The sequence below is a fragment of the Anas acuta genome, chromosome 13, assembly GCF_963932015.1.
Source record: "Anas acuta chromosome 13, bAnaAcu1.1, whole genome shotgun sequence".
In the NCBI taxonomy this organism is placed as follows: Eukaryota; Metazoa; Chordata; class Aves; order Anseriformes; family Anatidae; genus Anas; species Anas acuta.
The window spans coordinates 13,103,184-13,130,936 of NC_088991.1; the positions used below are offsets into that span (position 1 = coordinate 13,103,184).

At 37.3% G+C, this 27,753-nt stretch overlaps 2 protein-coding genes across 4 annotated transcripts in view; both read left to right on the forward strand.

The window, feature by feature from the left end:
* DOCK11 (dedicator of cytokinesis 11) overlaps positions 1–6,735 on the forward strand; it is an 80,773-nt gene extending 74,038 nt beyond the window's left edge. For 2 of the 3 annotated variants that reach the window (XM_068697645.1, XM_068697646.1), the window contains exons 52-53: positions 825–963; positions 3,576–6,735. In XM_068697645.1, the coding sequence (XP_068553746.1) occupies positions 825–963; positions 3,576–3,698 (262 nt within the window). In that variant the 3' untranslated portion in view covers positions 3,699–6,735. Of the gene's footprint in view, positions 1–824; positions 977–3,575 lie in introns of all 3 variants that reach the window. The other variant, XM_068697647.1, reaches the window with a different exon arrangement.
* Positions 6,736–10,997: 4,262 nt separating this feature from the next.
* On the forward strand, positions 10,998–27,526 carry IL13RA1 (interleukin 13 receptor subunit alpha 1). The gene is made up of 10 exons (XM_068697649.1): positions 10,998–11,218; positions 14,729–14,886; positions 16,689–16,824; positions 18,022–18,142; positions 20,400–20,584; positions 20,996–21,147; positions 22,352–22,484; positions 22,882–22,978; positions 23,472–23,556; positions 24,368–27,526. Exons 1-10 carry the CDS (start codon positions 11,131–11,133, stop codon positions 24,485–24,487), a joined length of 1,275 nt encoding a protein of 424 aa, XP_068553750.1. The 5' UTR covers positions 10,998–11,130; the 3' UTR covers positions 24,488–27,526.
* The last annotated feature ends 227 nt before the right edge of the window (positions 27,527–27,753 follow it).

Sequence of the window (27,753 nt, forward strand, 5' to 3'; positions counted from 1 at the left end):
CAGTTGCCCACTAGCTCCTGCATTCATGGCTTGGTGCTGGTGACACCCATTTCATCTGCTGGTGACAAAGCAGCATTAGGGCCAATTCTAGGTATCTTCAGTGTATTGAGTAATCTAGCAAACCATTGAAAGAATAAGGGAATAATCCCTGCAAACCTGCCATGCATGGCTGCAGAACAGAGGAGAAGGTCAAACATAATCTGCTTCATGCAAAAAATAAAATAAATAAATAAATACATTTCTCAAAAATCCCAGACATGATTGTAGTATTTTCACTACAGTCTCATTAGAGAGAGAGAAAAATAATGCCTATGAAATAAGAGAAGAAAATGAGCAACACTAACCAAGAAAACAGTGTTACAGCTCCCCATGATCTGTATTTCTTGTCTGGTGTTAGCAACTTGACCTTGTGTGGTGCATGTGCTGCATCACATACATCCAGATTTGTCAAGCCCTGTACAATTGATTTCCCTCCTGTGCCTGAGCATGGTTTGCCTCTGTTTTTTGACCCCACCTGCTGCTGGTTGGGCTCATCTGAGATCTACAAGCTGTGTGTGGTGCCACAGGCTCTGGAGAAGGTCAGAGATCATTGTGCAGTGCAGGTGTGTGCCCCCTTTATTGAGCACTCAGGCTCAAAGGAACCCAGCAGAACACGATCCTGTGCTGAAGTCCCTCCCCATTCACTGACCCACTGTGCCAGGGATGCCTCTAGAATGTGACTTGTCCCAGACACTGGGGAACAGGGAAAAACTGTTTTATTTCGGTAAAAAAAAAAAAAAGACTGGGAAATTGTAATACACAAAGTTCATTCCTTTCCTCCCCAGGAAGTTTATACAAGCCTGTGGAATTGCTCTGGAGCTCAACGAGCGACTCATTAAGGAGGATCAAGTGGAGTACCATGAGGGACTAAAATCAAACTTCCGGGATATGGTGAAAGAGCTTTCAGATATCATCCATGAACAGGCATGTACTGCATGTCAAGAGCCCACAAAAGTCGTTCTCTGTGCTTGTAAATTAGCTAATGTTGAAAACTTACTGAAAACTAAATGGAAACACCTCATGTAATTTAACTAAATTCAAAAAAGGCAAATAACTAAATGTGAAAAGTAAATGATACACTCGGTAGGTTCCTAACAACCAGTTTCTGTTGCTTGCAAACCTCATCCTGGCATTGGTATACAGGGTGGAGTCTTCAGTAACACACATCATTAGTTTCCTGGCTATTGTGGTCATCAGAAATCTTGTGCCGTGTTTTGCTTCATGCTTTCTGCATTGGAAAAGTCCTGTGATAAGTCACAGGTTGAAATTGTCTGGCAAAATTTCCGTTTCCTGTTATATCCCACTTATGTTCCTTTTTTTTTTTTTAAAGGATATTTTCTTTGAATTTTGACTTAATGCTAACTATTCATATGCACTGATAAGGTATTTGTGCTAAATTATGTGACCCATGTTTTAACATTTGGTTGGATCTTTCTAGGAAAACACACTTGAATAGTGACATCAGAGAGGTGAGAGGTTCAGGAAACAATTCCACATCTATCTAATATCATGCTATGAGATCAGATGAAAAATGTTTTTCTGAAGTAACCTCTTTATCTCTGTACTCTAATTGTGCCTTCATTATGACGAAAGAAAAATAAATGTAGATTTATAGTATCAAGCATGTAAGATGAATGGTTCTGACTGTGTTGTGATTCATAGGTCTTGAAAGTTAGAAGAATGTTTTCAAAATCTCCCAGTTCCTCTACAAACAGTCATTTAGCTTCTCACGCCATAGGTAGATAAACTGCTTAAATATAGTTTATTTACCTTCTATACAACAGTTCCACGTGTGGCAATTAAAAATGTAGCATGTTAAATTCCTAAAAATAGAGAGACAAATTCCACAACAAATTGAGAAGTAGATAGGAAAAATGAGCAAGTAGCAAAATAATATAACTGCACCAGGCTGCTATTTCTAAGTCACGTTTATTTACAGTAAAATAATGCTTATGAAAATCAAACAAATGTTTTTTTTATGGAAAAATACCATATCATTTCAGGGAAGCAGGATGTGTAGTCTCATGACACAGCTGAATTTTGTCATAGAAATATAAGGGAGGATCTGTTTGAGAATAAGTAATATTCTGCTTGCGACCACCATTTTCCTAGCGTGCAAACTACTATTTTGCACATTTAGTGCATTCATTTTTTCCATGTACACTCCCTACCTTGTTTACTTCACTGTTGAATTTTGCTCAGAGATGTTTGTCCATAGGAGTTGCCACCTGCTTACTCTACACTGTTTGCAAGTAAACCTCTCCAAGACATTTGATTTGCATGCAGCTGCTGGTACTTCTGTGGTTTCTGAATTCTGCAATAGTCAAATTGAAAACAAATCGCTCAGTTCTGCACTCTGGCAGTATAATAGTTTAGATTATCTTAGAACAAAGAAGCATTATTAAAGCACACCCTATTATCTTTACATATTTACAAATACAATGTCTTGTTCTCTTCTGTTGATGTGTGAAATATTGCAGCAACGGAAGAGTCAAAGTGAATTGCTCACTGGAAGGAGGTATTTTCACTTTCTTCTATGGGGCTTTAGTATTTTGTAATTGATCAAAAAACAACTTAAAACATCATGTTTACAAGCACTGTTCATAATCATACAAAATTGTATAGATAACTGCTGACATTAATTTTGTATTGCCATCAAATGAGCCAAGTATCTAGCAATTTAAACAATGAAACATTTTCTTCTTCTGCAAAATTACTCAGTTAAGTGTAAAAAGTATATTATATTAATTTATATTATAATAATTTATATTATAATAATTTATATTAATTTCATTACAAATAACAAATCCTTTTATAATTTTTTTCAGTGCCCCAAAGCAACACAGGCAGTGCATTTGCTTTGAGGTGGCAGGGCAGATGGGTCAGCCTGTGACCTATCTACTGATATTTTAAGTTAGGGAAATGTAAAAACAAAAAATTGGTAAACTGCACCTGAATAAGTACAAGAAGCTTCAGAGAGTGTCTGAATACTAATGTCCAGAAACTGTTTATGATGGCCAGTGATCTCAGTTTCACAAATGTAAATTAAGACTAACTTGTTGGCTGATGAACCACGGAGTGAAAAACAAATACTCAATAAGCTCTAGAGCAGCTCTACCAGTACAGTTAGATTCCATGCAGTAAGACCATCCTTCAGCTTATAAAGTACAAAATTTTATCACAGGTATAGTGGGTGTTTGTTATACTTAGCTGCATATGCTCCCCATGTTTATAAATTAATTAATATATATATATATCACTGCTAAGATATACAATTCTCTCTGTGTAGAAATTTTTTTTCTTTGTTTGACTGGATAGTCATAACTGAAAGCTATCTGGTAATGTGGAGAAGAATGTATATATAAATGCTACAGAAATTGCTAAATTACTGTTCTTTCTCATTTTTTGTTGTGCTGCCTTTGTGAAACAGCTTTGAAGACAAGGTTGGATATCTTTTTCACATACCTTTTAAAGAGCTTGATTATAATAATGAGCTAAAACATTTACTGAACTTGTGGCTGTTTTTTTTCATCTAGATGTACCATGAAGATACAATGCATTCGCCATGGATGCATGACTCCTTACATGTCTTCTGCGCCATCAGCGGGACATCTGGTGATGGAAGTTATTGTTCACTCAGACCCACTGCTGAAATATAAACATATCAGCATAATTTTACAGAGCTTTCTCAGGAATATTTGGAACTGTACAAAGGATGTTAAAAAAAATCCATGATGCGTGAATTTACCATTTTCTTCCTCCAAAGTTACTATGCTTTCAAACAGGGTGCTTGCTTATTTTGCTGAGCAACACTGAAAGTGCCTGGACATTGCACCACTGTGCTTGTTTTCTACCTTTTTTTTTTTTTTTTTTTTAAGTGTATAACAGGACATGAAAGGCAGTTATCTAAGTATGTATTGAATTGCAGAACTATGAATTGGAAAGTTAATGGTACTATGTAAAATTGTATAATGGAATATGATAAAATGTAAAACTACTTTGTAAATAGAAGGAACATAGAGTATATAGAAATTAGCACTGTATCATATTTGCTGCTAAAAGCTTTCTCGGGCAGGGAAGATGACGGAGAAGTTGTAAGAGATCTCACTTGTAAGAGATCTTCCTTGTCTAGAAAGTGACAGGGGGTCCAGACACCCCTGTTTCCCTCATATGATGAGAGTAAACTTGTGTTAGTCTGGAATAACTAAAACCTGAATCAGAAATTATAGTTTTTATACATCCTTTGGGCAGATAATTGTAAAGTGACCTCTGTGAGAACTGAGTATACTATAGATGATTTGAATTTTGGCTAACCTTTCATGTCTCTAAGAGGATGGATTGTAGTCACTAAGGACAACCTAACAAATTTGTCGTTTGATACCAGTTTTTCCTCTTTATCATTCATTGTCTCACACAAATATAAACTCTGAGAACACCTTAAAGTGAGTTGGGCATTATAAAGTGCTTTAATGTCTTTTAATATAATTCTAATAATCTGTGAGATGTGTTTTAAAAAGAAGTGCAGTGCGTTGAAATTAAGTAAATCATACATAAATGGTATTGTTTTAACATCATATGACATGCATGTTCCCTCCTGTTAAATAGATCTGCTTTCTGCAAACTTGTTATTTTTGTCCAAGAAGTGGTTGAAGAAAATCTTTTCTCCATAATGCTTTTATTCCATCTTCCCCTCCCTAGAGCTTTAGTACGTTAGCTCTGTCTCCTTTAACAAGACGCTTTCAGATCCAGAAAGCAGAAAACAGATCAGTAATTGTTTTATCCACCAACATTTAGATGTCCGTGTTTTTCCAAGTCCCATAAATTGTAAATATGTTTCCAGTAGTTGATATGGGAAGGGGTTTTGTTTGTTTCTTTTTAATGATATGTAACAAAATGCCATAATAAAAGGACTCCAGCCTAGGTATTTAGCTTGGCTATAGTGTCCATAGAACGTTAAGCTTCTAATTTCTGTAACAAAAAGTATCTTCAAATAGTAAATGGACCACATTTCAAAATGTTCATTATGCATGATTCTAAATACCCGAAATTAATTGTCTTTTGAGAAACAAATGTTGTGATCCATACATTCACCCCCTAGCAGTTGCAAGCAACTTATAGATATGCCAGTGTAACAGACAGCTCACAGTTCTGCTTCTATGTGCTTTTATGCTAGGCAAGCCCTAAATTTAGTTTAACAGAAAGAGGAAGAGAGTTTGAATGTTTAAATATGGTTACTACCTTACTGATTTTCATCTTTCAGCAAATAATGTTTAAAGGCAGATAGTGAGAGTTTCCCAAATTACTTTTCTAAAAGGTGATGAAGCTGCTTAATAGTGGATACATTAAAAACCTTGTTTTTGGAGCTAGTAATACTTTAAACATCAGTACTAAAGACCTATTCTGAATACAAGAAGCAATAATGAGAATTCACTAAAATTCATGAACTATCACTCTCTTATCAGTTACATTTTTCTGTAGCAGTTTTCCTGGAATTGCGGTGAAATACTTGGATGTCCGTAATGTTCCAAAATAATGTTTATGGATTGATTTTCATATGTTATTCCTTATTTTTGGTGAAATTCCAGTGAAATTCTTGTTTGTGTGTCTGGATGTCTTTAATGTTCCAAGATGAAATTTTGTCTGAACTTCTAAACCTAATGTTGGTATTGGAGTTATTCTATCATTTCATTTTAATATCAATATGGAAACCTGTCTCAGTAATTCAGCCCCCCCCAAAAAAAATATTTAATACAAGTCCTTCCTTCTTTGGAAGAATATAAATATTGTTTATTAGCACTTCAGTTTTTCTTATACTGCCTAACTAAGGAACAGTGGGTGTCATTTGGCCTATAATAATTAGTAGACATATTTTAAATTACAAATGGCATGCACACTTTCTAATACCAGTATATCTGCACATATGTATTTTATATATAAGACTTTTTTTATATAGGACTTCTAATAATTTTTGCTGCAAAACTAGTCTGTATCAAGTCTCTAGAACAGATGCATTGGTAATTTAGCAATTACTTGATTGTTTGCATAAAGGGAAAAGAAAAAGGGTAAAATGCTTGGCAATGAGGCACTTGACTACTGTCAGTATCCGGATTGTTTTGGATAATAGTATGTGTTAGAGCCAAATTGTTTGCAGAAAGGACATAAAGAGCAATGCAGGGTCTGCCAGCACTTTATATTCAAGAAATGCTTTTAGAGATTTATATACCTGTGTGGGATAGCACAGGAAAGCCTAAACATTTCCTGTCATCTCTGACATGCTGTTTTTCTCTCTGCAGAGAGATAAGTAAGTAGTATTTTCAGACTTCAGAGCTACGTTTCTTTCCAAAAAAATTAAAATAAAATAGTCTGGAACCCAGAATTTACTACAGCCGAGGATATATTTCTATGTGCTACTTGACGTTCTAAATTTCTTCTGAGAATCGACATTTTCTTGAGACAGGGTAATGAATGGGAAATCTTGGGTCTGAGAATATCTGTAGTGTGTGAACATGAACATCTTGCTTCAGAAGCCTTTTGAACATATACCACATGGTATTTTGATATAGAATAAGAGTTTTCATAGGCATAATGCGTTTTGTCTTAAAGTATGTTTGTTTTCCCTTCTTGTAAAGACAGCATCCCATTGACTTTGCAGCAGGCTTCAGAATAAAGGGGAGAAAGAGAGTCTCCCTCTCCAACTTCACTTAACACATAAAAAAAAAAAAAAAAAAAAAAAGAGGAAAACGTGATTTGCCCACTTTAAGAGTGTAGCATGTGTCTAGGGTGTTTCTTTTGATACTCATTGAGCTAAGTTCTCCTAATTAAACAAAGCGATCTTACTGGATTTGGGAATACCATATGCAACTAGTTATTATGCAACCACATACTGTAGTACATACCCTTTAGATAATATGCTTATGTCAAGCAATGGTGAACCAATTATGATATACACCTAATATAGTCTAATGTAATCTACTCTCTCTTAATGTAAATAACATCTGCTAGCCCATAGTCATAGCAGAAGTGTTTTTATCGTGCATGTTGCATGTATGTGTGTTGTACAAGCTCTCTTTAACTTTCTGTATGTGATGACAGAATGGTACATACTGTTTGACTTGGTTGTTAACTGGTGTAACTTTGGCACTGAGAAATACACAAAGCTACTCCAGAGAATTCTGACACCAGTGATCCTATATTGCTCTTTTTGTTGCTGTTTTCTTTTTCTTTAAGAATCAAAAATTTTGACAAGAAGCAAAGACAAATTCATATTTCAGTTGATAAAAGAACGGACAGTTTGTTCTAGGTCACACTAAAAGACCATAAAATCAGGAAAAATAAGTGTTGCAATCAGTACACTTTGCGTAGGCTTCCTTTTTTTTCCTTCACTGAACAACAGAATGACTTATCTGAAGATAATACCATGCTAAGATTCGTGAAACCTAGCCAAATGTGTTATTGCATACACTGTTAAAAAAAAAAAAAAAAAAAAAAAACAGGGAAAACATAAAGAAAAAAACTTCAAATACATAAGTACACCAAATGTAATCATTAACAGAATCTATCTGACATTTCATTGTCAAATAGAAGCTGTTGATTCAGAAATACCAAAGGAGCATGAATGCCACACATCCTTCTCTGAGCATCCTGGAAATATGATTCTTCAAGAAACCAACAACTGAGACAGGAATGTATACAAATTTATAAATAGAAATAAAGTATGATTCACCCATGAAGAAATGTCACGGCAAGTCAGCCTACTTTCCTAAAAAGTAAGTTCATGATCATGTTTTTGCTGTGTTTTGTAGTTCCAATTTTCAAACCTACACTTCTGCTCTTTGGGAATATGTTTATGGTTGCTCTACTCCAACTAACTCGGCTTAGATTGCTAGATTCAGTTGCCAGTAAACTAGTAAATATGCCAAGCACAGGCTATTACGTGATGTAATGGAACTCAGTAATACCATTGCTATTTACCTCACACCATCTGATAAAGGACAAATTGCTTTTTCTACTGCTCTCTTCTACCTTCAAGGCTTTCTGTAGAGGGTTCTTGCAAGTCTTGTCAAAACAGCTGCAGAATATTCCTGGCCTCCGTTTGTGAGTTATAAGAGGCAAAGCATTTACTCTCTTGCTAAATAAATAGACAAGTTAAGCAGACCTTGGCTTTTGGGGAAATGAGCAGAAAAGTTGATGCATGCATTTACAGTATCTAATTCTTGGAGAGGGACACAATTTTTGCATGAGCATAGTTGGTCCTACATCTATCCCAAAGGGCTCTTCAAGGGAATCATTCAACATGATTTCTGGATTCCAGTGATGCTTGGGTAGCAGCTCAGAGAGAACTTGCAGAGATTATGGCTGTTTTGAGCACATGTACTCCAAAACTCTTGACATCCCCCAAAGAATATTGAGGTCAAAAAGGGAGAGGCCCGGTGAGTCAGACCATATTTTTTTCAGCTCACATTTTTGGACTTTTATGGTTCTGATCCAACTGTATTCTAGTTGACTGAGCTCCTTTTTTAATTGACCCCAGACATCTTTTGAAGAGCTTGTAATTGTGACAGGTAAGATCTAAGGTATTCACAGAAGTTGCTGCAAAATCAGAAATTATAAAGGAGGAATTTCATGGTCAGTGTGGGGCAACTGAAGACTTCTGCTCCCAGATGCCACAATCCCATACTCCTTCCCCTTTCTCCCCCCCCCCCCCCACACTGCTAATTACTGCTGCCTCTTCTTGCACCTAGTAATCATGCAGTCACACGCATTAGACTCATTTATTAATCTGATTTAGAGAACACATAGAGAAATATATATATATGTTTTTTGTTTGTTTTTTTTTTTTGTTTGTTTGTTTGTTTAATGCATCAGCAGACTTGCTACACAGCCTATAATCTCTATCTTAACATGGGTGGAAATGGCAAGAACACACAGCCACAGGCAGATCAGCAGTATAATCTTAAACCAGTTTACACCAAATATGATGCCATGTGCCAAGTAGCTATTTAATAGTCTTTTAGAAATACCTCAGGTGTGCCTGTCATGAGTTTGTCACTGTGTCACGAATGTATTATCTAAGAACATCAGGAAGCATGAGATTCACAACAGAAAGATGCAGGACAGGACTTACTGAGATTGAGAAACGAAGTCTTGGGGAGGTGGTAAGGATCAAAGGGTTTGGCAAGAGCTCTGATTGCCGTGCAATGGAACATGGGAGGGGAAAGTGACGACAGGCTGAGTGAGGGGGAAGAAGCCTGCCGGTGAAAAACATTTCAACTGCCTCCAACTATGGGCAGGCAGCCAAAAGCATGCTAAGCATTGGATGTGGGCTTGGCACTGTGTCCCCCAAGAGCAGGAGTGGACAAAACAGAAAGAAGGAAGGAAAGAAAACATTAACAAGGAAACTGAAAGCAAGGGAGAGGTCACTGGGTCTCAGATCAGTTTTAGTCTACGAAGGTCATCTGTAGCAACCATAGTCCACACCATCTACGTGCAGTTATACAGCCTGACAGGTAAATTCATGTCCTGGAACTTTAAGTCACACTTTCCATTTGTTTATAATTCCAGGTCTTTGGGTGCTTTCTAGCAGCAACTAGGAAATTTGCTAAATCCTCTTGTTTTCCCAGGAGTATGATAACAAACAGGCAGAAAAGAAAATTTACAGCATTAACACAGGATATTCCCCACCCTATTATAAAAAGATCTGCTTCCCTTTTTCTAAAATGAGTCTCTAAAAAGCAGATGAACTCTTGCAAAACTCCTTGAAGAGCTGAGTAAATACCAAACAGTGCAGTTGACTTAGGAATAATAATTTTCACTAATTAATTTCAGTTTGCCCTGAAATTTAGCCAAAGTTTCCTTTCTGCTTCTTCTGTGCTTTTTTATACCTGTATTTGGGTGACAACTAGGAGCAAACTTGCTAGCTACCACAAAAATCTAGGTTCTGAAGAAAACACCTTATCCCAATTTTTTTCTTATCCTGGAACGTACCAAAAGATCACTTGTGTGATATTCCACCTCTGTGGAAATCTGGGAATACTGCTGCCATATTACACTAGTAGAAATGAGGGCAATAGTGCAAGCGCCCATATCATGCTTGCAAAAGAGCTGAAGAAGAGGAAGTTTGGGTATGTTTGTAGAAGACAAGCATCCCCAAACGTCAGTAGTAGTAGATCAGAAAATGAAGTATATGTACTATATGTACATTTAGTACAGATGAGAACTCTAGCAATGTCATGAATTTGCAGGAGGGATTGGGAAGAAGGGAGTTCTGCTGGGAGGGGGATTGAATAACTATGTGTAACATCAAGAGAACTACTAGGGGACTTGCTAACATATTTTCCTGGTGAGAAGATATTAATGTCTTGGGCACATTTCAATAGTAGTAGGTGACAAGTATAGGTCTGGTTGTAAAAGGAAAATTACTTTGACCCTCAAAACAAGATCTTGCAGAGTACTGCTCCAGGGAACTTGTCCTTGAGCATGGCATGAAGGCAAGTAGCAAGGTGTTGGGGGAGACTGCAGTCGACATACATTGGGGTGCCACTGGAGCAGGGGAAACAGCCTGGAGCCTCAGAGTGCCTGTGGTCCCCGGACAGCGATGCACAGACAGCATTCTGGAGCCTGGAGCACCGACGAAGTTCTGGTTTGGTGGCGAGGCTGTAGCAGGGCATGGGGACGACCCCTGGGAAACACAGAAGGTGCCAGGGACAGGAAAAGTGGCTCGGTGGCAGGGCTGCTCGAGGAATCGATGGGCAGCAAAGACACCCAGCACGGGCAGGGGATGCGCGGGGGGCAGTCACGGGGCGGCAACAGAGGGAGGTGGGGGGCAGTGGAAGGGCTAGGACCCGGCCCCACAGGGGAAGTCCTCCCGGCGGGGCAGCCACAGCCCGCACCCTCAGGTGCGGGGCAGCAGAGCCGGGCCGGGGGCGGCCCAGGTAGCAGGGGCGGGGCGGCTGCCACCGCCCTGCCGAGGCCGCTCCCCGCTCGGCTCGGGTTACCTGGGCGGGCCGCGCCGCGGCTCTTCCCGTCTGGCCCGGCCCCCGCTACGGGAAGTGGGAGTCAGGGGCGCGCTCGGACGGCCGGGACGGCGGAGCCATGGATCCCTCCGGTCCCTTCGGAGCTGCACTGCGGGGCTGGCTGCTCCTCGCCGTCTGCTGGGCGGTGGCAGCGGTGGCGGCGGCAGGTGAGGAGCTGGCCGGGCTGGGGCTGGGGCGGGGGGCGGCGGCGGTGGGACCCCCGGCCGGTTGCGAGCAGCGCGCCGGGCTCGCTCCGCTCCGCTGCCGGCTCTGCTGCTGGCACCGCCGCTTCGCCGCCGAGCGCTTCGCCCGCGGGGCCGGGGCCGAGGTGGCTTCGCTGCCGGCCCCAGCCCGTAACCGGCTCGGGGGCCCCTCGGGGCGAAGCGTCCGGCGGCGAAGCGGCGGTGCCGGCAGCGCCGTGCGGGGATCTGGGGATCTGGCGCTGCCGAGCGGCTGCGGGGCTGGTGGGGGCCGTATGGCCGGCGCGGGGACCTTGGTGTCCGCGTCCTGAAGTCCAGCGCTTTCGTTTCGTGGTGGAAATTGCTTAAGCTTTGGACTCGGAGCGTCCTCGGCGTCTTACAAGACAGGGGAAAGGGGATGCGTACAACTCCCCTCTTCTTTCTCTCTAAGGCAGCGTTTGACAGGGGTGGCGAATACCTTTAAACTCTGTCTTCTGTTCCCGGGGCTGTTTCTGTCTTGGAAATCCAAGCAGAAGCCCACCGCCTTCTCTGTGCGTATGTCTTGAGGCAGATTCCTGGAAATCAGGAAGGCTGTCGCTGACAGCACTGGAGAAGCTGTGTTTGTTGTTTACTGGAGCTCTATGCACGGTTTCCCTTACTATACGTCTTGTACCTTGGGTTTGCCATTAGTTTTGCTTTCCTTGCTTTTGGAAGCACAACGATTTAGTAGTAGGAAAGAAGAGTGAATGCGTAAGAGGTTTAATAGGAAATAGGTGAAGCCTTGCTCTATCTTTGACGATTTTAATGCAGCAGCACAGTAACAGGCGTTAAAGAATTGCTATTTTTTTAACTGGCTGTAATTCAGTTTCATAGGATGAAATCAGTCTTAAGAAAATATAGGAGGACAAAATGCAAGTAGAAAGTGATTTATGATATATTACGGTACTTGAACCATTCATCGATGTTTCCATCTTTAAAATAAAACGTTCCATTTCTGTTTATTTTTTTATTTTTTTTTTATTTTTTTTTAAATGCGGGATTGCTTCCACTAATCTCTGCTACAGTTACTTCCATGCTTTTTTAAAAACCATTACCGTGTTGTTTTTTTTTTTTTTTAAGAGTGAAATAATAATGACTTTCATATGTCTTGTAATTTGTCTTTGAGGTGTTTTCTTAAAGTGCTGTACCAATGAGATTTTAATAGCAAAAGTACTTAGACTGTATGTATATCCCATATTTTTAAACAAATGGGACTGGCCAAGCCTATGAATAAAAGTAAACTTTCATCTGAATATAACATTAATCTACACAATTCTTAAACTTGTGCTTTAACCTAAAACTTTTCAGATTTATACTTTTTATGTAAATATGACTTATTTGTTTATAAATTTTGAATATTCACAGTTCTTACTCTGGGCAGTTAGAAATCTGCAAGCTCCATTACTTCTCACCAGACGCGTTAAAAGGAAATGTGCAGAACTTCAGAACGTCAGTCAGAGAGAAAACTATATTTTTTTAATGATTTGTGGCTTTTGTAGGTAATAACAAAAAAGTTAATCATGAAAAGAAATTGTTTGGAGCTGTGTAGTTATTTTGAATAAATATGTGCTGTTTTTTTTGTTTGTTTGTTTGTTTTTTGTTTGATTGCTTAGATGTTTTAAAGGGCTTGGGCAAGAAACACTCAGTATTTGCGAAGTCAGGCCCTGATGCCGTTCACTAGAGAGTTTGCTAGTGGAACAGGTAATAGGTCAAGATATTCTGGCTATCTGACTAGGTTTAGTTTTCAAAGAGGAGGCTTTTTTTTCTAAGTTCATTGGCCCTGAAAAGCTACGTGTTCTCTGCTTCTGTGTTCACCATTTTAAAAAAAAAAAAAAAAAAAAAAAAAAGTCTTGTAAATTTCAAGCATTCAGAAAAGCTAGGAATAGTCAGACTAAATGAGCAAATCCTAGTAACTATTCTTGTTTCTTTGTGAGCATAGTCACACGCATACATGGACACACAAATGGTGATAGCGTCTGATCTCTGCTATTGCCTGTTCCTTAGCTATGTCTGTGAAACCTCCAACTGTTTCATAATTCTCAAGTTTTAGCAGATCTGGCTCCAGGGAATGGAAGATAATGGTGTCACAGACACTTAAGGAAAAAATCTTGCTGAAAGTACCTTTTTTGCCTTTTAATCCACCCTCTTCCTTATGCTAGCAGAAGCCAATATGGTTGTACAGCAAACTGGATGGGAGATTGCATCTCAGTGTAACTATTTGCTGTTTCCATACATATTTCCCCAAAAGTTGGAGGGGTTTTGAGACAGGTTTCCTGGGATGAGCAAGACCTGCAGAGCTGTTGATGTCAATTGGAAGTGTTTATGAAACTGCTGCATAACAGGGATGCTCTCTTTCCACAGACAAGTGGGTGGTGGTGCTTCAGTGGTGATACTTGTAAATGCAATCAAGAAGCAGTCCCATTTGGCCTCTTATTAAATATCTTTTAATAGTACACAGAGGGGAGGGAGGCGGGGAAGCTTAATCACTTTCAATTTCTTAGGGAATTACCAGTTGCAAACTTTCTCTAGAATTTGACTTAGACTCATACTTTAATCTTTCATGGCAATTTTCTACTTTCTCTCTCATTTGTATTCTTCCTTTTCTAATCTGACCTTCGAGCTGTGTGACTGGATATTGAGTAGACTGTGACTCAGTGCACAAATGTGAGGAAGGTTCAAGGCACAAATGGATTTATCCTGGCAAGTATTTCTGAGTCATGGCTCTTCCTCAGCTTCTGTCTTGTTTTTGGGGAGGTGAAAAAATTTACTGGTGAAGTGCACCAGCAGTAAATTACTGTTTTTTCTCACACTGATTTTGGTCACTGTGCATGAGTATAGCATTAAAAGTTTAATAGGTGACTAATTGAAAAAGTGTTGTGGTTTTTTGGTTGTTTTTCTAATATTCTCGTTTTTGCTTATATTGGGCTAAATCATGGTTCTAACTTAAAACTGCTACTTGTTTTGTTGTTTGTCTTTTGCAAAGTTCTCCTTCTAAAACTGTATTGAAGGATGATTAGTAGTAGAATAAATCATTAATTGTTTCTCATAATTTAAATGTATTTACTAAAAATTGGCATGAATGATGCAAACTCACAGCAACAAAGAACTGAAAAACAAGGGCACTTAGATTCATCTTCCCTCTGCAAACATAAATTTCATTGCAGCATGCAACAACATAGTGCTCGTGGTAATTTCCTAAAAAAAAAAAAAAAAAAAAAAAGTTAAAACATTTTGTTTGTGTGTGTGTTTCTTATAATTATTTAAATAATTAATCGACTCTGTTAGTTGGAAGAGTACAAACACTTTGGACAATAACTTATCTGATAGAAAGCAGGAACAGACAGAGTTGAGAATTCATTTGTGTTCTTCCTTTTCGGAGAGTTAAATAAAAAAAAATCTATCAGTGATGAAATGTACACCAACAGGATTGTTATACTGATAATTTCTCCTTTCTTTTAGGAGCAAAAGTTCTTCCACCTCCATCCAACTTAAATTATTCATTTATCCAAATCTGTACATTGAACTGGACATGGAATCCCCCAGAGAACATCAGCAGTAGCTGTGACCTGGAATATTCCAGTGACATAGTGATTGATGAAGTCCCTCAGAACCAAAGAGTAAGTTCTTTATGTCTTGAAGCTGTGCTGTGCTCCAGTGAATATATTATTGTGATAAAACTATGTGTGTATATGTTTATATATATAATATACATATATAAAATGTAGTTTTAATATAACCTTTAATTCTCGTCATGGGATCAAAACCTCAAAAATGAGTCATACCAGCATGTGGAATATGGAGACTAGAAAAATCTCTCTGCCACTCTCTGATAATCGAGCTATGACTGATAACGCAAGTAAAATAATAATAATGTAAAAAGACTTGTTTCCATCTTTTGTTTTTTACAGCCTTTCAGGAAAATATACAATATACACACAGAGCAGCCTACATGTATAAGATGTAAATGTGAATTTTCAAAGGTCAACCTGCTTCATTATGAGCTCAATTCAAGAAAGAGGTTTGCACATTAATCTTGGTGCAATTGTAATTTGACTGTTTAGAGGCTTTTGGAAGTAATGCCAAGTATTAACCTATTCCCACGTTTGCTCTGTCCCAGCACTTGTGCTTACATTTATTCTTGGGTGTTGTGTTAGGAATACAACATGGAACAATTATTTTTTTTTTTTTCCCGGAAAAGAAACTATTCCTTTAAGGATGCCTCCTGAAATAGTCCTTTGTTGTTGAGCCCTTCTTGTAGTTTTATGGCCTGATATAATGGCCTCCTTACTGCGACTGCTGTATTCTTTCTGATAGCTATGGGATATCCTGGACTTGAAGTAAGACTGCAGTTTCATAAACAGTTGAGCGGATTTAATGGCTGGACACTGCTAAAAGGATGATATTTCATTTTTGACATCCCCTCCTCTAATGATCTTTGCCAGACCTTTATATGAGCCAGTTGAACTTGCCAACTCAGCAGAAACCTATTTACCTCTTTAATCGGTTCATTAACAAGTTGAAAGTCTGCTTGGTTTACAAGTGGAACAAATTTGTCAAAAGATTTACCAAATGTTAAGGTCAGCAGCAGTAAAAGAGCCGTTGGACAGTTTCATGTAACAGGATAAACGAGAGTGTTTTGTCTTGTCTTGCATTACAGTTGGTAGAATGTAGTTTGTTAATAGCTGTTAGATTTCCTTGCACTTTCATTAGTGCAAATGTTATTATTTCTATACACACAATGCATGAGTGGTTATACCATTCTTCTATTATAACAATTTTTTTTATCTTGTTTCTAGTCAAGTAAGAGGCATCACCCTAGCCAAAAATGATTAAGAAAGCGTATGAGAAAAGGTTTATCCTTTTGCTTGCACAAACACATTCTTTTTTCCAAAAATAGAAGCTCATGGACTTCTTGGTCCTGCTGTGATGTCACTGTAGTTAATAGCTGTTTGTGGATTTTTTTTTCTTTGCTTCTTATATCCTTGTAGACTCTTTTTATCATTTTAGATGTTCTTTCTGCATGTGTGTGCATGTGAATGTGCAGTGTGAAGGTTAAATCTGTAAGCTACTTTCTGTATAAGTGTAGTATAACCAGGTGTATTTTGCATTACCCATGCAGACTTACTCTAGGACCATTTTCCTCCACCTTATACTAGTTCCTTGGTCTCTTGCTCCAGTTAGTAATAAATATGAACATTAGCCACAAAGAGAGGTTTTCCTTTGGTGACTTCTGAGTGTGCCTGATAAGGAAAAAGAAAAGTTAAGTGACACTGAGACTTCCATGTTATCAGATGTTCATTTCGTTTGTCTTTGAATTGCAGCTTTTTTGATGGACTCTAATGTATTTTTATTTTAACTTCCATGTATTTGATACGATATACCAAATGCTATGGTTTTCTTTTTCCCCATCTAAACCTAGCAGTGGAGTAAGAGTCTCTTTCGCGTGACGGATACGTTCTTGAATGAGGAAATGCGTTTCAAAGTGAGAAGTGAATGCAAGCATGATAATGCCAGTGAACCAAGCCGATGGGTGGAGACTTCTGTTCTACCAAAAGGTAACGTGTAAAAAGGCAAGACTTGAGACAGACATACTTCTTTTGGACTGAGGAGATGTAGTTTTATCTGTGCTATTTTAACAAAATATCTTAGAACTATATCAGAGTAAAATGTCTGAGAGATACTAGAAGCAATGGAAAGGTCAGTTGACAAAGCTTAGTAAAATGACTTCGATACGTTTAAACCAAAGTACTTTTCTGACACTTAAAATGTTACAGGCAAGCTTTTAAAATTTCAGTGCACTTCCAAGACATCCTGATTCCCATCACTAATCTTGTTTCTGCCATCCTGTGGTTGTGAGATGAGAGAACTTATGTTGATTAAGTTTGCTGACTTATCATTAAAATCTAAATATATTTTCTATGACTTCTCTATACAAGCAAGACTACTTAAACTACATTTGTAAACATTGGAGGGATGAATCTAGCAAATTTAACAAGTCTGTGAATAAAAAAGGGACTTAATTACAGTAAGGGTCTCTCTTTTTTGAAAGGTAGATGAGTGAATAGTAGAATGAGTAGAGAAAAATATTTTCTGTTTCTTGTCCTCCAGAAATGAGGGCTACATTGCAAAAGTTATGAAGCAGGCACTAAGCAAAATTGTTTCATTTTTATGTTCTGTAACTTGTTTAATTTCAATACATTGAAGAAGTCAAATGTCTAGTGGTGTATGGGTGTCAATTAAAAATTCAACTTAACCCCGGTGTTGCTTTTGTCCATATTTAAGAGCTACAAGTAATTTCCGTATTTAGAATATTGAGAAACTAATACTTTGTCTGGAGAAGATAACTATAAATACTATTTTTATGGAGATGTCTGTAATAACTATAACAAAGCTTAGCACTGTCCCTATAAGTTGTAATTACTTTAATTCTTTTTAAAATATCAGTAGTTTAATAGAAACAAAATATTTTTTCTGACTCACCACCTTGTGCTTAGTGTCAGATAAGAGTAGTAATTCAGGCATCGTGGAAACTTTGAGATTCAGTGTTATAGTAAGCTGACATTTAGAAGTTGTCCTGGTGAGATTTCAATAAACAACTGGATTTATTGCGCTGAGACTGCAGGCTGAGAGGTAACCCATCTTTGCCTTTCGAACATCTTTAGTTATGTAAAAAGGGATGCTTTACTTTTGGAAACTGAGATAAGAATTTGCTGGCAAAATAAATGTTGACATCTTTCAATTTTCTTTTGTAGGTATTCCAGGGACTGCTGCTGTTGGTTTGAACTGTGTTTGGCACAATTTGGAGTACATGGTTTGTAAGTGGCATCCTGGAGAGAATGCAAGTAGCGATACCAATTACACTTTATTCTACTGGTTCGTATTAACTTTTTGTTGCCAACCCTGTTAGTGTTATTCTGTAGTTTTACATTACTTAAGTTTTACTACTTTATTTCCTGTTGTTTTGAAAGATCCCAAAAGCACTGCATACAAGTTAATGTTGGGTCCTGTCCAACAGAAAATTTAGCAACTGAAGAAGTTGCCGCTACTGAGTCTGTTTGGGAAGCTGATATGTTTATTATGTGGATGATTTACTGCTTCTGTAGCTCTTTTTAAAAATAACTGCTATTTATTTTCTATTTTTTTCTAATTGTGGATTTAAACAAGGAGAAAGAACTGCACTAAAACAGTATATTCATTCCTTTCTTTAAAGCCCAATAAGCATGGGCCATTTAAGTCAGAACCACTCACTAATTCATATATCAGCTCTTAAATCGTTGGAAAATGGTATGGAAGCATTAACATCTAGTAGTTTTGTTTGTATCTTCTATGTCATAAATCACTGATTTGCAATGAAAGTAATGAACATCTTTTTATCATCATCCATGCTTGCAAGCTGACTGCCATAAATAGACTCTTGTTCCAAAGGAACAGAGTTGTGGTGTGAGCAAAAACTTGGCAGCAAGATCTGTGCACACTAATCTATGCATACTTCTGCATGTTGATGGGGCTTGTGAAATGCCAGGTTGTATTAGTTTTTGTAGAAATATTGAAGTTTTATTTTTGTAAGTCCCTTGTTGTAGTTCTTAAATCAGCTTTGTGTCTTATCTGAATGGACTAAATAAAACTTTCCCTCCTCAGTGTCAGTCTCACAGACTAACTGTTCTATTTAATGCAATTTGACAGCAAATAGCGGAAAACTTCCTGCATTAGTTAAATGCTTGTAGGACTGTTTTCTAATGGTCTAAACTGATAAACAAAAAAGCCTTCTGTGAGTATTACATCAACAGTAACAATGAGAAGTTGAAGATCTGAATTTGTAGGTATATGGATACTTACTGGACTAATGCTTTAGATAAGAGCTAAATGCTTTGATCTTATCCCTTAATATAAAAGATGTAGCTGCAGCAATGTCAGAGTGATTCGATTACTGCTGCTTAACTGAATTTATGACAAAAATAATTGAAAGTCAAACACCTTTTCTCCATTTCAGTCCAACATTTTGCTTAACAAAAAGAAAAAGATACTCTAAAATGTTAAGGCTGAAAACTAAGGAAACACTTGAGTTTTTGACTGAAAGATGCTTTTTCTATAATGCAGGAGAGGTCAGTTTTTGTTTTTTTTTTACTAAGAAATGACTGAAAAATGACCTGAAAAAATACTGCTTCATTTTATTTTACGTTATTTTTCTTTAATGTTTTATTCTAAAATGTATCTTTTCATCCAAAGTGAATATAATTATAACAATTGCATAGAACAAACAAATCCTGACAGTACAGAGGAATAATTGCTGAAACAGAGGCTTACTAGAGCAGGTTGATGTCCTTACATAGTGCTGTCTGCTCTGAATGCCTCTCATCTTCGTCAGACCTGGAGTAGAGAGATGAGAAGGACAGATAAAAAAAAAAAAAAAAGGGGGGGCCTGAAAACAGGACAGGCAATTCTGGCTTTGGCATCCCCTATATAAAGCGGTGTGAAATAGGGGGATTTTACTCCTATTGTGCTCCTAAATTGATCCCTGGTTACTGGTTTGAGAGACTGATTCCCTAATTTTCTATGGAGGAAAAGCTACTGGAATATTTTCAGTGGAATCTAGGGAAGACAGAAACAAGGAAGAAGGTAGACATTGCTTCTCAGTTATAGGAAGTGAATACTGACATTTTGAAAAGCAAATACATGAAGTAGGTGAAACTTGACCATCTGAAGCAAGAGCAGCAATGCCTAAGGCATTGCTAAAGGCTGTTGGTGATTTCATCCTGTTACAAGTGAAATTCTGTTGATGGGAAGTGATCCAGATTGGTTTGATTTCTATTTTTTTTTTCTCCTGATATTGTTTTGCACCGGGGAAAATGTGAACTCAAGCTGAAAACAACCATTATCTTTGCTTGGATATATAAACACTGTGACCTGTCTCTCATTCTGATTTTGCACACTTTATGAAAATAATAATCTTCCTAAAGCTTGATATAAATGAGAAGCATCTTACTTTGTTTAGCTTTAGTTTTATATATGTTATAGTACATTACAAGATCAGTCTTTAGAATTCATAACAGGTTTAAAAAGTAAGCTTACTCCCTGCTGTCCTATTCTTTTGAATTTCTTAAAAATATATATATTATTTTTATTCCTATAGGTTTGATGGTTTGAAAAATCCCAAGAAATGCAAAAACTATTCAATAAGCCAAGGAAGCTTTGAATGCACATTCAGTCTTACCTTCCCAAGGTTTACTAATACTTACCCAGTTATCAGTATTTTGATTAGAGATGATTCAGAAGAAATTAGGCCTGTGTGTGCAAGTAAAAATCCTACCACCCTTGGTAAGTTTAATGTCACATAGTGTGTGTGGGGGGGAAGAGTGGGGTAGGGAATAAAGCTTGCTGGTATATCAGTGTGCTTGAGAAGCTTGCCACTTGTAAGCTGTGAATCAGACAACATGGTATGTTCTCTTCTACTGATCTTTTGATTTAGAAATTAAGTAGATAATCTATAGTTTTTTATTGGGAGGTGGGTGGTTTTTTTGTCATTTGTTTTTTGCTCTCTTCTACTCCTGCTGTTCCATTGTTTTTATTCCTTTATTTTTTTTGGTGCTAGCTTTTTTCCTCTTTCTGTTGCTAAATTGTATGCATAATATGTGTAATAAGTGTATGCATAATAGGCCATACAGGACTTCTAACCACATTTGTATCCAGTGAAATATAATTTTTAATTATTTCTATTTTATATTTCAGTACAACCTGCTACACCAAAAATAGTTGAACTATCATATGTTAATGGTGGAATATATCTACAGTGGAGTGAATCAGACGCCTTTCCAGCAAACTGTCTCTATTATGAACTGAGATATCACAATGGTGATCTGACTGTTGCTCAGACAATTCGAGTAAGTTTTCATTACTTACAGTTAACAGTGTGGTTTTTTTCCTGTGCATCTTCTATCATTTGTATTGATGTTCATAGTGAATTTTCTGTTTGAAAATGAATGATTGCATATGCTGCATGTGAATGTGTCTGTCTATTGTACTAGCTGAAACTTGTGTAGATTGAATATGTTTTTCTTCCACATGCTAGTTTTCTGGTAGTAATATCTATCCAACATAATCCGTGTTTGTCTTCCAAATCTTTACCATATATTATTGCAAAGCAATAACATGTAAAGATTCTCTGATAAAGAAGTATTTATTAAACCAAATAGCACTTGCCTGGGAATATACTGCAGTGTGTATAACCTGTTTACTTCTCTTTGGTATGGAACTTTGGTCTGTTCTTGTTGTATTTGCATGCTATTGGTCTGCTCTCTGCCTTAGATGATATGACTCAATACCATAAAGCAAAATTAATTGCTGATGCACAAAAGAGCACAAAGTGATACAGAAAGTCAAGGGGATGAAAAGACTGAGGGTAGGAGGCAGGGGTGGAAAAAAAAAGTGTGTACTCTTAGATATGCTAATTTTGACATATAAAAAATATTGTCTTTGGTGTCTGGATGTACTCATGCCTGAATATGCGTAATCAGCCTGACTGCTGTCTGATCAGAATGGTAAACAGTATGGTAAATTTGAAAGAAAAGTGTCAATCTTCTCCTGCAGAGCTTCTAGTTGTGTGTACAACCTAAAATTTAGCAAACCTGAATTACATCAGCATTCAGAAAACAGGCCTCTTGGATCAAAAATAAGTGAAGTTCCATCTCAGACATCTGTAGAGGCATCACAGAAGACTTTTGCATGGTCAGAATTAGATCAACATTGTTACCCTGACAGAGAGGGGAAGGCAGTGTAAATCAGGTGTTTCTCAAAAACGAAACAAAAAGCTCTGCTCCAGACGTAGTCTTACTTTAATCATTTATGCCAAACGGTGTATAATAGGTATAGCACTGAGTCAGTTCAAATCTTAGCTTTGGAATCTCTATTTAGGCAGTCTTTGCAGGTTAAATGCTATTACATCCTTTTTTTAAGAAGTTTGGTATTCACGAGATCTTCCATCTAAACATCAAGAATACATTAACTGCATGATGAAAATGGGCTCATAAATGACTGAGAATATGTTAGTAATCGAACAACCTCAATAACCTTCTATTTGTATCCTAGGTTACATCTAATCGTACATCAATTCCTAGTGTTGATTTTAATAGCAAGTATACCTTCCAAGTAAGAGCACAACCAAAGCCTGAGTGTTACAGCAGCAAGCTCTGCAGTGAATGGAGTGAAGAAAAAAGTATTGGTGAGAACAGTTGTTCCTTGAATTTGAACTTCATTTTTCATCTGTTAGTAATCTCATACTTTTGTCTGCTAAGTAAATGGGAGTCCAAGATTGTCTTCCTATGTACTAGAAAGGGACTTCTGTTACTACATGCACTAGGATATATATTGATGGGGTTGCTATCCATTTAGCTGTGCAATAACTTCTTTCTAGAGCTGTTGATTTTTCAGACCCAACTCTGTTTTTCATCGTCTTATCAACTGTCTTTACATTATAACATATTTTGAGAAATGAGTTCTTGCCTACAAGTTAGTGTATTTGAAAAACATTGTCTCTGAATTAGAAGCTTGATTTATTGTCACTATTCCCAGAAAGCTTCCCAACACATCCCTAAACTTCAACAATTTTTGTATTCCAGGTGAGAATCCAGACTCTACATTCTATTTTGTTTTAATAGTCACCATTCCATTAGTAGTAGCAGTATCTACAATAGTCCTACTAGTTTACCTTAAGAGGTAGGTAATTATATTATTTTATTGTCAATATGTTATTTCTGATTAATTTTTTGACTTCCATTATAATGCATCTCTTCTAGATAACTGCCCATGTTGTTACATGTTTCAACAGTAGCTGTTTTCTGAGTAACATGCATGAATAAGAAAAATGGCAACACAATCATACCTTAGTCATTAGTGTTATAGACCAAATACATGCTCTGTTTCCACTTTGGTAACATTGCTTATATTTGCTTACAGTTAGATTCTTGTAGCGTGGACATTACATCCCCTCTCTTTAAGCAATGAAATCCAAATACAAAATTAAGCTAATATATATATATTTTATGGGATTAAAAAAATGGGCTACAATTGCACAGAGAATAAAGGCTAGCCAGTGGTATCAAAGCTGATTCCACACATTTTCTTGACTGCACCCGGGTATTACTTTGAAATAGTGATTTTTAAATTAATATGTCTTTCTTCTAAAGCTTTTCTTTTTAATTTTCTGAAGGCTTAAGATATTAATTCTTCCACCAATCCCGGACCCTAGAGAAATACTTAAGCGCATGTTTGGAGAGCAGAATGAGAATCCCCAGGTTAGTAAAAAGCTGTTTGGACACCTTGTCTATTGAGCTGGAATCTATAAATTTCCAGTTTTCTTTTCCATACTAAAAAATAACCACTTAATATATGTAAGTATATCATGCAGACAAAGTATTTACAATGGAAAGGGTTGTACTGAAACAATTTCCCAAAACAGAGAGGTTTTTTTCCTCAAATTGCTTATATTTTTCTAGATACATTAATAGAATTTCATTATTCTGCTACTTCACAGCCTGCTAGGCCCTCAAATTTAGTTTGGGTCTTTTACAACTTCACTAAACTTTTCATGAACATTAAGGTCTTTGCTCATGCCTCATATTTATGATGCTGAATAAAGCTACTCATATTTGACTTCCAGAAACTTCCACTTGGCCATCAGGATCATAACTGCTGTAGTTGTTGCACTTTGTCTTACAAGTGCTTTGTCACAAGTAACACTGTTCTTGCCTCAGAGTATTATCTTGATCTTCTCTGTCTGTTCAGGGTCTCTGAAAACCGGGCTAAGTGCATACATTGTCACTCATCTGCCTTCCCGCCTGGCCTTCACACATTAGCTGTAGTTGGGATTACTCTGTTAAGGTAGAGGCCAACCTTCAGTTCTTCCTTGTCACCAGAAAGCATAACCCTTCTGTCAGCTGGGACTAAGTTATGCCCCTGAGAAAAATGATTTCTTGCCCAGTTATCTTTGCCTTTTCACCATAATACATACTGTATGTTGTGAAACTGGTCTTACTTTTGGGGGGTTGAAAAAAACAATACTTACTATGAAGGAATTCTGTTTAAAATGTTGTTGTTCTCTTTCAGAGCTGTGCAAAGGATGATTCTATGAACGCTTATGACAAGTTAATCAAGGAAGAAGAAATTCATTCTTTAATTTTAACAGAAACTACAGAATCCTCTAATTCTGAAAAAGAAAACCGATAAACTCTGCCTCCCCAGTGATAGATAAGGAAAGACTTTCATTCTTGCTACTTTACCTCAGGTGACAATGTAGATGTGAAGAGGCCTGCGAGACATTCACCACCAACTTCTGCCTTATGGAGCCTTTTCTGAGCCTTATTTCTTTGATGCTCAGAAGATGAGTTGCTAATGTTGGCCGTTCCTCCATCTCTGCTAGAAAAATTCATCTTGGATCATTTGAGATGAATATGTACATAAATTTCATCTAACTGCATTGCAGCATCTCTTGTTCTAGCTCCAACCAGCTCTGCCTTATTACTTGTTATTTGCACTTGTTTTTGAGCCTCACAATAGACTGTAAATGTTGGCTTTTCTTGGTTTCATTGTTTTTAGGGTTTTGCTTTGCTTTATGTTTTTGGAGCAAGCACTGTGACTTTAAAGTATTTGGCTCTGTTTTGCGGCAGGTGAGACAACTTGCTTGCAGTAGGTGAGCTGTCTCTACTAATATACAGAACTGTTGCCAGATAGGATACCAGAGCAATGGACCATTTGTGAATGGCTTATTTTGAGTGCTACAGGGCTTTTTTTTTTTATTTTTTTTCAAAGGACATTAATAGACTGACATTCATAAGCTTTTAGCTGATGTGTTTCAGCTGTGGGCTGATCAAACCCAATAAGAGGATTGTTTTTTCTTTAAGAATGTGTGTGAAAAGCCTCATCACCTTACAGCTGGTATTCAGACTATTCATATAAAAGGCTTTTATTTTTTTTATTCTTTCAAGTGCCTGTTTTCAGATCTGAGGCCTTCATGAGCATCTTGGGTTAATCACACTTTAAAATTATAAAAAGAACTCTTTACCTCTGTTGTGCAGTGGCTGATACCTCTGTATTGACTGTCACCGGACTGTGATTCTGCTTTGGCCATATTGGCCTGAAAGTATATGATTTTTAGAAGCTGAGTCATCTGTCGTCTGTCCAGCAAAACTACCAGGATGGATGCATATGTCCAAGGAACTGTGTACAAATTACTGAGAAAGATGCTAAACCACAGAAACTGATGAATTCAATGACTTTAAAATTCATCCTTACTGCTACGCTGATGGATTTGTGGAAAGAAAATATGACAACCTTGGCCTGCTTTCTTGGGGACGAATTTTATTGTTTCTGTAGTGACAATGCTTTAATTTTAGCATCTTCTCTAAGGACTTAGCAATTAAAAAAAAAAAAAAGTGCTTGTTTGACTTCTAAAAAATTTTCTTGGATATTTGCTGCTGTAGCTTGATGACTTTTTTGGTTTTTAAATCATGAATTGATTTATTTTCATGTAACAGTTTTGTTTTGAGGTTTCTTTACCCAACAGAGTCCAACAGAAACTTTTTTGATACAACTGTGAGCATCTGAGTTCTGAGCATTGGTTTCTAACTTGTGCTGCAAGGATGTTAGCAGAAGTACTTTGTACTGGAGGCAGAAAGTAATGGGGAGAAAGGGATCCATACAGCTGCTTACTGTTGAAGAACTTGTTCATCCCAGTTCCCTCAATAGCTAAGTGCAAATACATTAGTCATTGAGACACAGATTCTTAGTAGACTGGGAAAAGATCTCCTCAGAGCTTCATTTGGAAACAAATTCTGTAGCCACTGAATGTTGTAAAATTCAGCCCTCTCCTCAAACTCAATTCAATCAAAATCCTGAAATGAAATACTAATTTTTAGAACATGTTGTTCTGTGGGAAGTAGAACTAATGGAGTTTGTATTTTTAAGCTACAAATTTTTATCCTTTATCCTCCTATATATTTCTTTCCTCAATAAATGCAGTTCTTTCCTCAGTCCCCACTGAACCTCTCAAATATGCAGTTTCTTCCACATTTCTTATCTTCCTCTGGTTTCTAGTGGTAGAAAGGGGAGGAGAAATGTCGCAGAACTGGCAGACCACGTAAGAGCTTAAATCTTTTACTTACAAGCAGGCTAAAAGAAAAGACACTATAAAAATTGGTTAATGAGACAAAACAAGAAGTCTCAGGGATTTCAGTGAGATATAATGAAACTCAGGTTATATAAAGTCAGCTAGCAGCACTATTTGATATTCCAGAGGCAAAGGAACAGTGTGGGGGAAAGGGTTATTCATTTCCTTCATCAACTTCACTCCCACTCCACCGCAACATTCACATCACTATGGAGAGATAACTATTTCTCAAATCTACCTCATCTCGAATGTTGCTCATTGTAGATCACTAGACAAACAGAAATATATAATTTCAATATCAGTAAGCATAACAGCTTTAAGTTTTGTGGCTTTCAGTACAGTAGTCTAAGAAGATGATCCTTGGTACTTTACCCTAAGTTCATTTGACTTTGTTTTGATGTTTAAAGTAAAGCCAAAGCTCTTTTGTTTATTTAAACAAACAAACAAAAAAACTTCATAAAGCAAAAAGAGGGAAAAACAGATGAAGTACTAGGCCAAGAGGAAAGCTTAAATGCAAAGGATGGTTTAATCAGAATAGAAATGTTTGGGTAGTACTTTGTTTTCTGAATAATAGTAATTGACACACTTCCTAAGGATGGATTTCTTGAGCCTGTGTTTTGGCATACAAAGTAACTGTTCAAGTTTATTTTAATCTTGTCTTGTTTATGGTTATTTTTTTCTAAGTTTTGCTATCATATGTTTGCTCTTTGTTGCAGTTACTTGATTTGTAAGTTTGTTTAAGGAATGAATAAATATGTTTGAATGTTTTTCAATATGGATACATGGCATACTCTTCCTTGGTTGAGAAGATAAATTGAGACAGAAAAGATGCCAATGGTTTAATAAGAAAGTGTTTAAGGCATGCAAAACATAGAGGAAGAAAAAAAGTGTTGCTTTGTCTTCTTTCTGTGAACTCAGCCTGCACGATCAGTGGGGAACATTGGGGCTGCCATTTTTTGGCTTGAGTAATGAAATGGAGATAGGGCTGTGCACCAGGGGGGTGGTCTTGCCCTGTGCATGCTCATTGCAACACTACTTTCTTATATTGGCATGTTTTTTTAAAAATGGTGTAGAGAAGTAATAAAATTCTCAAACTGAAATTTGACTGAGTGTTCTGTAACCTCCAGTGTAGTTCAAATATTTAATGTGCCTGTTAGCTGTTGAAGTAATTGAAAATGTCAGGTTGCTAACCTGATGATAGCCATTGCTTAGCTGCTTACACCAAAATGTGTTCAAGTGCCAAATAAACACATTAGTGATGGATTATTTGAAAGATTCAGTGAAAGTACATTTTGTTCCCTTCAGTTCAGTGAGCAGATACTTCTGC